Source organism: Stegodyphus dumicola, chromosome 10 (assembly GCF_044657685.1).
Source record: "Stegodyphus dumicola isolate Sdum_Otavi_A_Nest chromosome 10, ASM4465768v1".
In the NCBI taxonomy this organism is placed as follows: domain Eukaryota; kingdom Metazoa; phylum Arthropoda; class Arachnida; order Araneae; family Eresidae; genus Stegodyphus; species Stegodyphus dumicola.
In genome coordinates this window covers 144,631,764-144,646,808 of record NC_140777.1, presented here as the reverse complement: position 1 = coordinate 144,646,808, position 15,045 = coordinate 144,631,764, and the positions used below count along the sequence as shown (strand labels likewise).

At 32.6% G+C, this 15,045-nt stretch overlaps 1 protein-coding gene across 5 annotated transcripts in view; it reads right to left on the bottom strand.

Annotated features, from left to right (window-relative positions):
• LOC118193305 (uncharacterized) overlaps window positions 1–15,045 on the bottom strand; it is a 160,132-nt gene that overhangs the window by 63,080 nt on the left and 82,007 nt on the right. For 4 of the 5 annotated variants that reach the window (XR_015043572.1, XM_085825641.1, XM_085825644.1 and 1 more), the window contains 3 exons: window positions 9,936–10,043; window positions 5,492–5,690; window positions 1,740–1,873 (listed from right to left, as the gene is read on the bottom strand). Coding sequence is in view for 4 of the 5 variants with exons in the window: in XM_085825641.1 (XP_085681767.1) it covers window positions 1,740–1,873; window positions 5,492–5,690; window positions 9,936–10,043 (441 nt within the window). In the remaining variant the exon portion in view is untranslated. The remainder of the gene's footprint in view (window positions 1–1,739; window positions 1,874–5,491; window positions 5,691–9,935; window positions 10,044–15,045) is intronic. The other variant, XM_085825643.1, reaches the window with a different exon arrangement.

Below are 15,045 nucleotides of genomic sequence, written 5' to 3'. Positions count from 1 at the left end.
TTTTCTTATTTATAGTTTTTTTAGAGCCTCTTATTCTTCTGTTTTTACTGGCACGATAGCTCAGGGTGGACCATGGCGTTCTTTAGAACCCTTTGCCTATTCCACTCTCCGTTTTAACCGGAGTTTCCGATTTTATAATTTTAATGTTACTGTCGATACATTCTGACCATAAAAGCCTGTACCTGCCTTTGAATCCAGAGTCGTAGCTAGGGTTTTCAGCGCCCAGGGACAACTGAAGATTTCGCGCCCCCTACTGCTTGCCAAGGATGGAAAACATTTAACTCTAAAATGTCGTAACATCAGTTTGGAGCCCCTTGGATTCTGTGCCCGGGGACAGATGCCCCCTCTTGCCCCCCTCTAGCTACGCCCTTGTTTGAATCTTTTCCCTATTGTTTTAGAATTAAAATTTCTTAATGTTAAAAAACAAGAACTTATTTGGCAAATGTGTGCAACAAATTACTTGCGGTTAATTTTAATGCATTTGACAATACCACTTTGCATAATTTGTTGTTATATCTATGCTTCTCAATCTATCAGTTATTATAGTACCAAAGGTTTTTCTTGCGTTTTTTTTTTAATAGCGAAATGGGTTTCTTGTATCTTAATTAAGGCCGAGGTTTCAGAGCCAAACGAAAAGGTGTCTTAAACTAGTCTTGTACAGCAAGAAATCCTCCGGACTTGTCGGGACTTCGGCGATTCCGGATTTGGGATTTTTCCGGATATGAGATCATCAGTTTAAATCTAGTGAAATAGCGTGCAGAAATTATAAAATTAAAAATATGAAATCGTGATTTATGAAATAATAAAGCATCTATAATGTAAAGGGTTCCAAATTTACAAAACAAACAAAAAAACTTAATATTTTTCTGTTTAATTTATTAAACAGCTCTTTGAATATAAATTGTTTAAATTGCTTCATTTTTTGTGCTTATACTTTCTTTTCAATTCTGTAGACAGACATAACTTCTTGTTCAGTTATATAAAGTCCCGCTGTTCAAGTCCTGTAGTTACTGCATCGAGAAATAGGACCAACTTGTCAATCGAAATATTTTCGTTTTTAATATTCTCTCGTCACTTTCTTCACTATCGGTAACGGTATTTTCTGGATTTAGAACCATACTACAGATTTCGACGTCTGTTAATTGATTGATGATTGGAACATTGCCATCGCAATGAAAAACTTGTGTTTTATCATCTTCACTTATTACCGCTTCTCCACATTTCTTTACAAAATCCATTAATTGGATTAATTAAAGCAGATACGCAGCTACGGAGCCAAATTATTGGTCACACAAGATTTATGCTAAAATAATTGCTTCTTCAATAACGAGGTATTTTATTGATTATCGAAGTGAAATTAAGAATCGGGATTCTCCACATGCTTTCTTACGGGGGAAAAAATCAAATGCGCATGCGTAAAGCATTAAAATATAATTCCTAAAAAAGTTTTGTTGGTGGCTTTAAGGTTCGGATTTTAGATCATTCCGGATATTGAACTCCGGATTTCAGACTTTGTACTGTATAAAAGTAGTTTTGCCCGTGTTTTAGGAACTAATTTTGATTGTAAAAATTTTCCTAAGCCATAAAGACAGCGATTAGTAGAGATAATACCTTTCTTAATTTTTATATAAATATAAACTCGAGAATTTATTCTTGAGCAGATAAGTAAACTATTCACTAGTTAATATTTACATATAGGCTCTAATAAGTAAAATATTATTGCACAAATATATTATTACCTTTTCTACCGGACTGCACTGCTTCATGTAAAGGCATATCTCCCTTGGAATTCCTCAGCCACAAATTAGCCTTGTGATGAGTTAAAATCTTCAGAGTTTCTAATTGGCCTTTGGATGCTCCACAATGAGCCGGTCTATTTAAATAATAATAATAATAAAGAAAAAATTTAAAAATACAAAAGCCACCATCAGCATCTATTTATCTAATGAAATGCAGCTATACAATGCATATAAGAAACTTTTACTTTCACTCCAAATTTGTATTAACATATTGTTACTATTTCCTTAACTACAACAACAACAACAATTTAAAAAATCAGTAATTATAGCAGTATATAATTCAAAAATAAAAATTTTGGTTAATCTTAGAACTAGATTTTCATTTGCAAAAGGAACAACACAACATTAAATTTCCTGTTATTTATCACAAATCCTTTTGATAACGGTAGGTGGAATTTGTAATAAATACAATCTCAAGTATGTGTTCATACACCTATGTACGTCAATGAATGCATTTTTTTCTGTGCTGTAGCGTTAGGGAAGACAAAGCAATAATAGCCTTACAGACTATCCTTGGAGTTGGAGACGTCATCGTACCGTACTTACAGACATTTGATGCTGTGCAACGCATCCAGTTTCCTTACCCTGGGTACAGATTACAGGTTGAAGTATGAGAGACACCTATTTGGCACCTTGCGTCACTGGCTAACGTCCCCACATACTAATAATCTAACACAAATGACATCCCCCTGAATCATACGCCTCCACCCCGTAGATCACCATGCCAAACTATGACCTTTAGTACATGATGTGACTGTACGACTTCTAATAGCTAACCGGACAGGATGTCTGTCATCTCGGGCGTTGGTGAGCAACGACCGTTGAGATCGCACATGCTATTTGTGTGACTCTGTTGGACTCATCGATTACAGATTCTGATAACAATCGTTGAATCTCGAACAACATAAACAGTAGTTGTGCAGTCTCGGTAGGAAGGATTCTTTTGCAGTTGGATTCTGACACAAGTTCCTTCTTCATACACTAGGCATAACATAACCTCCAATACAAAAGCGATGCTTAAACGTGATTTCTGAATGAAAAATAGGCATTCTAGTCTACCCTTTTATGCTCTTGCTTGTGGTGTCCGCATTCCGTGAAAGGCTAATAATTTGCATATTCCAGTATGTTCGAAACTTACATATTAGAGCTACCATCTTGGCTCAGTTTGGCGACTTCTTTACAGATGGAAAAGAAAATTGATTTACAATTAAAGAAATTATTACATATATGTATATTTATTACGCATATATTTTATGTTTTGATGAGGTATTTATGTCGATAATCGATCAATTAATCTACTCCCAAAAAAGGGTTTTGATCCTTTCTGATTGAAAGCAGTTGCTTCCTTTGACGATTCTGAAGTAAAATGCTGTATTTCTACAAGAATTTTCTGCGGTTCCTTCCACTGCAAGAAAATTTAACCAGCATATATTTTAAAATAAACAAAAAATAAATAAATCACAATTTTACTTTGAAAACCCTTGGAATTTGGAATACAATAAATGTCTTATTAAGACACTGCTTGTTAACACTAAAGGACTATTATGCGCATGGCTTGGTCAGAGTTTAAAGTATTCTTGAAATATGGTAACTTCTTCAAGTGATTGCATTAACTCGTAAGTACCGTATTTTTTTAACTTTCGTGCAAATTTCATTGTGCTGTGTGTTTCTTTTATAGGGTAACATGTTTAATGTCCAGCAGCTTATATAAAATTCAGTGGAAATATTTTATTTTCATCATTGTTAATTACTTTTTAAATACACGCAACTTTTATACAAAATTATCCTAGCCAGAGTTATGTCACATTCGAATTCCGGTTATGCTATACATAGAAGTATCCATAAAGCAACTTATTCTTCAAGTAAATATTTATACGTTTTAGTCTTTTATTGTAGATTACATTAAAAAACATCTAAAAAGCATATATAAACAAAAAACATGTATAAGATTTACTTTAAGAAAACATGTTATTTTGTATTGTATGAAACTATTAGAAGCTACTTTTAAGAAAAAGAAAAGAAAAACATTGTAGGAAGTTAAACATTAGCATTTTGTTGGATTATGATACGTTGATGTTATTAAACTGTCTCGAAGTTAAGAAAATGATACAACCAGTCAGCACGACAGCATTTTGATTAAATTGGAAAAAAATACGTCTTTCAGATCAGCGGTCATCCAACCCTTAGAATTTCACTGCCCACTACATATATAATTTTATATTTGACAGACCACTAATATGAATTTTAAAAAATACCATAAATCAGACCTTAAAAACAACATATTAATACGCAAAAACAATATTCAACTTTCTAATACATGTAATTCTTATTTTCATTTGTTAATATAATTTTCCAAACAATTGGTGTTCAGCAGCATGCCTTTATGGAAATTCAGGCTATGCCCCTGATTATGAGTAACAATTAAATCACTATTAACATCTCACCGATACAGATATTTCATTCACATTGAAATATTATACGAAAAGTACAAAAATCTTACCTTCTTGTACAGAAAGCTTCACATTTCCATATCACTGAAAAGGAACTTCACGAAAACCAAGATCAAACCGGCAAACGCAAAGCAATATCAACAAACTGAAAGTGTTATGCCGCCAATTTTTAGTTATTGTCAACGTTATAATCATCGCTTACTCAGCAATGGCGTCGTCGATGAACAGTTAGACAAAACAAAAACGGAAACTTTCAGTGATGCAATTAAAAGCAAGAAAGCAAATGGTTCTCATAAAAATCCATCAAGTTGCCTATTGACACGGAGAAAAACTGTGTTATTAACGACTACAATAGCATATGTTTGTAATTCAAAAGGAAAGATAATTCCAGTTCGCGCTATTATTGATAACAGCAGCATATCTATGGATGCCAACTCTCACTTTCAAATGTCGCTAGATACACCTGCAAAAGTAGCTAAAATGTCGCTAAATTCAGAAGGAATTTCGCTAAAAATAGTAGCTAAAATTTAAAAAAAAAAAGGTATTATCCATATTCCAATATAGGTTTTGTTACTCGCCACTTTTTTAAACGGAATCTTCATAAAAATATAAATAAAGTCCCAGTTTTTCTGCGGACCATCAAAACATTTTCGCAAACCACCAGTGATCCATGGACAAGCGGTTGGCGACCGCTGTTTCGGATTAATATTAAGAATTTTATTTTATTTTTTAGAGAAAGTTTATTGCTTAAAGCTGACGAACAAGTGCACCCACATATTTTTTATTTTATATATATTCGTTACAAGATGGTTCTAAGATGATGGATTAGCTCTACATTTGACATTTTTCTTGCTTTACAAATGTCTTGGAAAAACATATCTCCGATTAAAAATGGAAGTTCGCATTTCGCAATAAGCAGTTTTCAAACTGACAAACTATTGACAATTTGTAATTATAAATTCATTTTATTTATTTCTATATCTTACTTGTGTGTGATAATATTTGGATAGTATTTAAAATTACGTATAGATTTTTTTCATGTCTTGAAAAATTAAGTTTTTAAAATTAGGACTTAATTAGAGTTGCAACAATGCTGTATTCCCCGAAATATATGTAATAGAATTATTTAGCATTCATAAGTTAATTCGAGTTTCGACTTAATTACAGTAACAACCGGGATGTATTCTTTGAAATTTATATAAAAGAATTATTATTATAAATATTATAAGAAAATGAGCTTACGTTCTTCCCTTGTGATCTTGCTTGTCTGGATTGGACCCAAAACTCAGGAGAAGGTTTGTGCAGTCGGCATGTCCAAGAGTGACAGCGTAAAACAGGGCTGTACAACCATTGTCATCTACTCTGTCAATTTCGGCTCCACATAGAGTGAGTAAGGTCTCAAGACAATCTACATGACCTCTGCTGGCTGCACAGTGGAGAGCTGTCCCAAAATACGAATTTCAAAATTCTCGTGAGAATTTGTGAGAGATTTGTGTCACAATATGTAAGGATAAATGAAGAATAATTATTAAAATGGAAAGAAAAAGTTCTTAGTCGTCATATAAGTCGTTTACCTTATTCAGTTGGAATAAAAGATTAAGTTATTTCAGTTTTATTAATTTTTATCTAAAGACAATTACCTTAATTCTTTTGTGTGGTAGTTAAATTATGTGCATAAATTTATTAGTAGAGGCACGCTTTTTATACACTGGTGGATAATTCTGATAAAACGGATCAAAAAATTAAATATATGGCAGACTGAAACAATAATTTTCGAAGAAAGCCATAATTTTATATAGGTATGGTGTATCTGTTTGGCTATTTAAGGCACACAAAGTCTGTGGGAGAAACGCTTTTCATAATGGCCTTATTAAGTGTATTTTATATATGATGTAAATGAGGAAAATTTCTTGCAATCCCAAAAATATAATATCCTGCAAAAATCTCTCTGCCCGAAAATGTTGCATACAGAGAAAAGTTAAATCTCATGATAAGGAATGACTTTTGAAAAAAAGATATTTCTGTTCAAGAAGGTTCGCTAGTTAGTTCAATAGTCCTGTTGTCAGTTTTGCAAGAAGAAATGGAAATCTAAATACTGTTGTAATGTTTATTTTAAGTAACAAGTGATCACTTAAATTGAAAATGTCCTGTTGAACATTTTGTTTCTAGAATTTGTTTATACCATCAGAAGTGTGCTTAAAGTATAGAGAGAAAGAAGATTTAGTAAACGAGACTCGATGTGACGGTGAAGTTGCATTAACAAAATCAGACACGTTTTTAGGCTTTAATATCTTGACTTATAAATATCGAATTACTATAAAGCTGAAGGAAGAAAAAATTTAAGAAAAGTCCTCTGCCCTCTAAAAAAGAAAAAAAAAGGCAATCATAGTTTTTCAAAATCTACGATAAACTAAGACTGAAATTTTTTCTAATTTTAAACTTTGCCTTGTCCGTGTTTCTCTTTAAAGCTGAAATTTAGTTTGCTATTCTTTTTATCTGTATACTTTAAGTAACAATACATATTCTAGCATTTTTATCCGTTTATTGTTATCAGTTCTGCTATAGTACTTTAAGTTATGACAGAACGGAAAGGCCGCCACTCTTATAATCTATTTAGAATAGGTACATTCAAGGCCTTTTCTTCTCCCCTAACTATGACTCATAACTATGGCAACTACTGCTGCGTAGAAAAATATCGAATTCTCTAACTTGAAAAATCCCCTAATTCTCTTTCGAGATGAAGATAAACTCTACGATCGTAAATGCTGCGACCTTGGATGCGACTATTTTAAAGTAACAGACTATAGCAAAGATACGCGTTTTAGTTTAAGTGAAAGTAAAGTGTAATCTTAAAATATATGCATAAAATTTCCATGAACAGAAATAAAAGAAGTACAATCTAAGTTGTAAGTTTCATTGTGCGTGAATTAAAAACATACGGAAATAATATCTATCCTTCATATATTTTACATCTATTGTTTTAATTTGATCCCTGAGTATCTTTCTAGACTCATCCAAATGCACTGTAAAATTCAAGAACTATTGATATAGAAAATGTAAAGCATGAAAATGTGATAGGTGAAAGTTAGTGTGATAGGTTCTAGTGAGGTATAAATATCCAATGATATCACTAAAATTTCTTTTAAATGCTATTAAAAAAAGATTAACTTGTGCTCGAAAATTAAGTTACAAATTGCAAGTTTGATTGACTAAGACAGGTAGGCTGTTCTACAAGTTAACCGTTTTGATAAAGAAAAATTTGAAGCTGGATTTCTCTTATAATATCTGTTGTACTAGTAATTTTTCTAAATATGAAATTGTGAAATATCGACGGGCAGAGAGAAAAATAAATTTCCTTGCACAGTTCATCATCATCATCAATATACGCTAATATAATCACTCCCACGCAAAGATCTATATACAGTTCAAGCTTCTATGATGCTCATATTTTTAAATTAATACATGTTTCGAAGAGTAACAAAAAAAGATATTGCAAAAATGTTCCGTTCTACACTTGTCGCATTAAAGCGATATCATGTATTCCGTAATTATACACGCTACTTCATCATGTTCAAATTATCTAGCTTTAATATACCCCTGATTCCCCCCCCCCCCGGAATGCTTGCTATTCTTAAATTTCCGTCTCAGCCGTGGCCTAAGCACGATATATTTGATGTGTACATAAATGTATATAATTAACCGTTCATACATTCCGTGGATATTTGGAATTCAGATTGTTTGCACTGAGATAACCTTAGTAAAGTATTGATAATGAAGTACGTAAAAGGATAAGATAAGTATTAGTTATCTGGGAAAATAACTGACCTCCGGGTTTTGTAACTGTCCTGCTATATTCAATTATTAAGGATACATGCGAGCTATTTTCTTCCATGGTTTCCAAGCTAACAACTTCCGTTTAAAATAACGAAGAAATTCAAAATGTATTGGAACATACTTACAAGAATTATTACGCATTAAAATTCTAGTTACCTGTAAAGTGAAAAAGCATTCGTAGTTTTATATATTGGGTATTATAAAAATACTGAGAGCCTTTTGCTCACGGGATAGAGTTAGTACCCCAAATCTCAAGATATACGAAACGCAGCCGGTTATTCAACAGCTGCATTTGAAGCTATTAGATATATAAAAATACTCTAACTCCTATGCTCAGAATTAAGACCTTGAAAGACGCTCTGAAAATGAATTTACGCAAAACTGGGCTATATTTCACAATTTTATTTCGATAACGGCATAAATGCTACTTAGGCCCTTGAAGAAATTCGTAATTTGTATGGGCGGGATACGTTATCAGATGCAACACAAGTTGATTTAGTCGTTTTCATTCTGGAAATTTCGATGTCCGATACGTTTTTCTGATGCTCAAGATGAACGCTCCAGGATACACAAGATGCTTCAGATGTTACTCGAGATGGTCCAAAACGCTCAAGATGCTTCTCGAAATGCTCTTTGTTGTCTGTCGGCAGTTCCTCTACAAGCTGTTGCCGCCAGGCAGAACGGTAGTCGAACTAACACTGACGATAATTAGTGAGACTAAATTTAGTAGTTCACAGAAACTGGGCGAAACGTGTCGAAAGAAAGGGTTTCGTATACCAATGCTGACAACTTCAGACTACATGCATCTTTAATGACACGTCAGAAATTGAAGGAACTTGGATGGGAGGTCCATATAGCTTGGCCTAGCACCATGAGACTATCATTTGACTAATTCAGAAGTCAAACAACAAAAATCAGCGTTATACCTACAAAATTTTCACAGGACTAGTTTCGATGGTTTTACCGAACCATCATCTTCAGCTGCAAAACCGCAAATGCGGTTGTCATTTGCGGTTTTGCAGCTGAAGATGATGGTTCGGTAAAACCATCGAAACTAGTCCTGTGAAAATTTTGTAGGTATAACGCTGATTTTTGTTGTTTGACTTCTGAATTAGTATTTATTCGGCGTGTTATTGTGTCTTAACTATCATTTGAATCGGTTTCTATAGCACTTCCTCAATGGTGTTTATTTTAGAAATGACCACGTGTCACAATTTGTAGACCAGAAACTGCACAAGCTCTGTAGCAACGGCATCCAGAAATATGACAGATGGTCAACGGACAAAATGGTGAGGATGTGTTTTCATAATGTTATTTTCCAGTAACAATAAATGTAGTATCAATTTTTACATTTAAAGGATAAATACACTTAGACAAACCAATATGTCAGATGAGTATTTTTTTTTTTTCATATAGCAGTACGATTAGAACACAAGGTAACATAAATTTAAATTTAATTTAAATAGACATTATAGATATAGATAGTCAAAACGCTTGCTTAAACACCCATATATTTTATTAATAAAAGCTTTCAGATATTTTTGAACCATTGCCAGACTACACTCAGGAAAAAGAACATCTCTGATCCCAGGTATCTTTTCTTTTCATCGAGTTCTCAAGTAGAAGAGCTCAGTAATTAATAAAATACACGAGTGTTTTAACAAAGACTTTGACAGTTTTCTAAAACATACTTTGTTTATTATTATACATTTGTTTAAAATAAATGGAACTTTACTATTTTATAGTAAATATGCTAAAGACTAATTTACAAAACTTCTTTGTAAACTAAGGTAAACTGGAGTAATGATAAAATACATTTGATAATCAAACGAGGATGAAAACGTTTTTTTACCTGTCAAGCCATCTCGATCTGCTGCATTGACATCTGCTCCTGATTTGACGAGAGCCAAGATGGCGTCGCTGCTCCCTGAAGGACAGTACGTTTTACTAGCTCTGGTCTCTTCAACCATATAATGACATAAATTTAAAATTACCATCATAAATTTGCTTCGAATAATAAAGACTACTCATGAGCATAAGCTCCAATGCTTGAATACTATTGTTTATAATTTAGAAAAAATAATTTATAATTTGTAAATAATTTAAAATTAATTATTTATAATGATAGATTATAGATAATGTGATATTTTTGGGCCGAAATATGCTTCCCTGTAAGTTCAATTTTTATGTGCATTGAATATAACAACTCAAAAATATTTATTATTGAATTCATAAGTTTTATTACTGATCACTAATTTTAAAGAATTTGTACTAAAAATGAATTGCGAAATTTAAAATTTAGAAACCAAACGAGTAACTTATGGACTATTTTACAGTGCCTGAATAAATTGATGTTGAATAGCCCGAAGACGTCAGAATTCTAAAATATAAGAAAATTAGTGAATATATTTTGGGCCCAGTACCGGCAGAACGGTAAGATCGCCGAATACAGAAGGTTTAACTTTGGTTCAAATGATATCAAACGGGCTATCTGCACGAGATTTTTGGTTTCCCATGAATAACGTAATACGAACAAATTTTCTCAGAACATTTTTCTCAAAAATATTTCTTTCCTTTAGGCAAATAGTCCTGGAAAGATTTGTCTTAATTTAAATAATAGATTTCTATTTTGAGTGTTATCCCAGTGTCTTAAATGTTAAATAGTATTTAATCAAGTATCATTATGTTTTTTTCTGATTGTATCATCAAAACATCTAGAAAATTTTAAATGATGACAGCCATTTGATGATTCGTAAACAAGTAAACAAACTTCGAAATCGTATTCTAACAGTTTGTTCAAAATGCACCTACAAAGCGCGTGATCAATGATTTCTTTATATATTCTTCGTTTAATGTAAAGTTCGTCTATAATGTTATCACATACATTGTTTCGAAAGCCATCACTATGTGGAATCTACAATTTTTTAACTACAACACTTTGTTCTTTTAAATTGCGTCGTTTGGGTTGATTCTGGTTATTCTTATTGAGAAATTGTCGACTTGTGAGTAATCTTTATAAACTACAGCATCCATCTTTTCATCTTCTGGGGTGTAAATGGTTAGAACGTCCAAATAGCTTTATAAGATATTTCTCCCGCCTTCTTAGCGAGCCTTCGTGGTGTAGTGGTCTGCACGCTCAGCGCGTAATTGAGAGGTCTGCGGTTCGATTCCCGGAGAAGGCGTGGCTATTTTTTTATCTTGCTTGCTTCAAATAAAATACCTAATGCCTCTAGAAGCTATCGAGAGATTCGTGGTTCGAATTTCGAAAAATCTAGTAGCTTGTACATTGGCACCCGAATTTAAATATGGTGATTAATAAATCTTGATCACCTGGATTTGTTCGATTGGATCGTGTGCATCTTTCTAGCCACCCTTTAAATCCGAGAGGGTGTAAAGAATTATCACATTCCCGTATGCGTGTTCTCCTGCTACTCGGAGAGAGAATAGTTGAATTTTCCTGTTTCCAGGTTTCGAAAAACATAATTTCTACAGCTGTGCATTCCAAGATTAGTATCCAAATTCTGGCTAGAGAATGTGATTTCCTGACATACAGAATGTGCCAATTTAGGAAAATAGTTTCAGTTGTTGGCCTTAGAAAAATGGATTCGGGAACAATTTTGCGAGAATTTTTATATATTATTTTTATAAAAACTTCACAATAGCCGTTAACAGTCTATTCATTTATTAACTGGGCCATATCGCTAATATGAGACTAATATTATCTGACTCTGAAAGTAACGTTCATTGACATTTAAATTATAGCATATGCATGAACCAGATGCTTAAAGGAGCATTAACACTATAGTCTAATCATAATTATTGTCGAGATCCTGAGGCGTAAAAGTCCGTTCGCGCCTGTGAACATGGTTTAAGCCTTAGCCGATTAGAAAAAGCAAAGCCGCATTTGCATAAATGGGCAGCTGATTTAGAGAAATAGTCAATCGGATGTCAGTTTGTGTTTGCATCGCTGTGGTTGGTTGGTTCTTATACCATGCTAATGTAAAGCTGAACAATTGGAACATTTAGGCAAAATCTTTACTCCAATTTTTATGATGTAGCAATATCTGATTGACTAGCAGCGATGCCCGGTTTATGCCATTTATAACACAAAGCCCTTCTTTGAACGATTCTTAGCGTACCAAAGATTATACTAGACGAAAGTTAGAGCAAATTATAAAAGTTCTGTGAGTCCTGACACTATTTAATCGTTTAAAATATATTTCTGTGCACATACATAATTAACGGAAAAACTTTACCGTAAAGAAATTTCGAAATGACCGATTTCTTTCCAAATTTCGGGAGTTAAGGTGATATAGTATCTGGCTGTAGCACTCTCATTATATTAATGAAACGGCCCTCTCAGAAGTACTATAAGAACAGTATTAAGTATTATTTACTGAGTGCTATTCTTTGTGTTGCTTGGGTCGATTAATTTTCTTTTCACGAAACAAATTGTTCATCGTAAGGGGGATAAGCAGTTCTTGCAAGCTAATGAAGCTGTAACGCGTGCTAAAAATTGCTTGTCACTTCATGATATGTATATTTATATAGATAGCTAGAATATAAAATGCGGATTAATTGCATATAAATGGCTTTATTAAAACATACGTGTTGCTGTTTATAAAGTATACAACTGTTACTGAATCCATTTCAAGAACTCAAACATAAGTGCAATCATAAATTTTTGGAGGGCTATGAAAAATGCTGGTTTATAAGACTGCTTTCTTGATGTTTAATACGACTGAAAGCTGTGGTATGATTGGAGTAATCCTGAAATTAGCGTTTTTTAGAATAACGGCCTTCCCTTCGAAATAAGAGCTAAAAAATATTTCAGTCTAAAATACAGTCAGACCCCACCCTCCCTGTGACGAACTTCAATAGACCAGAAGTTTAGTTCTTTATATCTAGTGATTCGTTATATCTGATGCCATAAGAAAAATGGCTTACTTCCTAGAAACGTATAAAAATTGACTGATGAAGCGAAGAATTGATTAGCATTGTTTCATCTATCAATAGAAATTAATAATAAATATTTTTGAAATAATTATATTTAAATGTTAGTAACTGCATTTATTATTACCTAATATAAAGTATTTCTACCGCCTTCTCAGCATGTCTTCGTGGTGTAATGGTCAACACGCTCGGAGCGTATTCGACAGGCTTGGACATATGAATCGACAGGCCATATGAATTAATATTAAAGCTTATATAAAACTAAATCAAATTGGTTTTTACCATGTGTAACATGTATACGAGCCGGCTTCCTGTAGAAAGTCCGCCACGAAGGCATCCTTTCCCAGAGGAAGATAGCCCTTGAGTGCTTTGCAATTAATCAAATAAACCAAAACTTTCTTTGGTAGAACGTTATAGTTTACCTAATGCTGTTTCATCTATTCAAAGCAGCTTGAAAGGCTCCGGATACCTTTAAGGTAGCAGACGATTGAAAATTTCAAAACATTAAATAGAGCAAAGAGAAAAAGAAATTATTTTTTTTAATTTTACAGAAAATCTTTTGATTACCTCCGAGCTTTAAAAATATTAAAAGAGACTCTCTTAATTAATATTAAAACATCACAAATTAAAAAATTAAAAATTCAGTAACCGAGAATGGTATGAAATGCGTAGACGTACAACAGCACATATATAAATTGAAATAACATGTTTAGTGTAGCACCATTTTCTGAAATGGAAAAGAATCTGAAAATCATTGGAGCCAGAAGGGAGAGATGAAAAATATAAAAATACTGCGAAAAAATTTTCAGATCAACACAATATGTATATACAGTTTTCTTGGCCTGTCTGCCTTACCAAAACTTGACTACTTAGTGTGGCTCTTTCGTTTTCTATCATGCTGTTATTAGTAAGCAATCAAAATATTTTGTAAAACTGTACTACAATAAATTTTCCATTTGATTCAGATCTTTCTTCAAATATTGCATAAAAGAACATCTAAAAGACATTTTCCTTTTACTAAGTCTTTCCTTCCTTTGTAAAACGGAAATCCTTCTAATTTCTTTCGCAACCCATGAAAGATAACAATATAAGATTTTCGTAAACGTAAAGTCGTCGCGGAAACATCGTAGTAAAAAATAAAGCGGGGCAAAATCTTCGTAATTTTAAAACATCGTCGTACAAAATATCATGATTAAAAATAAAGCACCTATAAATCATCGCAGAGAGAAGTCTTCTTCGGCTTTTAAACATTTTAATGAATTTTCGTATAGTTATTTTTGAGCAGAAGAAGAAAATACATCGTATTTTTGTATTAACTAATACATTTTTCTGAAAAGCGAGAAGGAAACTTAAATTAAACATTCAAAAGCGGGAAAGTAATAAAAAGTCATGCTACGTGTACCAGTCAAAAAAGAATTTTAAACTTACTCACTATTAAAAGTTAACAACTTTCATGAACAGGTAGGTATACGTAGTTTTTCATGACAAAGTACAGTATAAAACATAATAAATAAGATGAAATAAATAAATCTTATTTATTATATTATCTGCTCTTTCTAATCTGTTTTAGTAATAAGAAAGATTAGAAGGAGAAAGAGACATAAGTTTAAAATTCTACTAACTGCTATATGTAGCACTAAATTTTTCTAAATTTCAGTGTTTAAGTTTCCTTCTTCCTTTATCATTAAATACGTAATTCGAAAGTATGAAATATAAAAATAAAAGAAATTTCCCTGTTTATTGTATTTCAGATCATTAAACAAAAATTCACTGAAACTTTTTATAGCCAGAAAATGCAAGTCCACTGTAATATCATCATGCAATGAATTATAGGTGTTTTATTTGCATGATATTTTGTACGATGAAATTTTAAAACTAAACTGCGAAGTTTTTCATAGCTATGTTTTCTATCACTGTGTTTTAGAAGTGCGATGTTTTCTCCTTGCTTTTTTTATGAGGTATTTCTCCCGGTTTCCTAAAATACCTTCGTGGTGTAGTACTTCTGCATG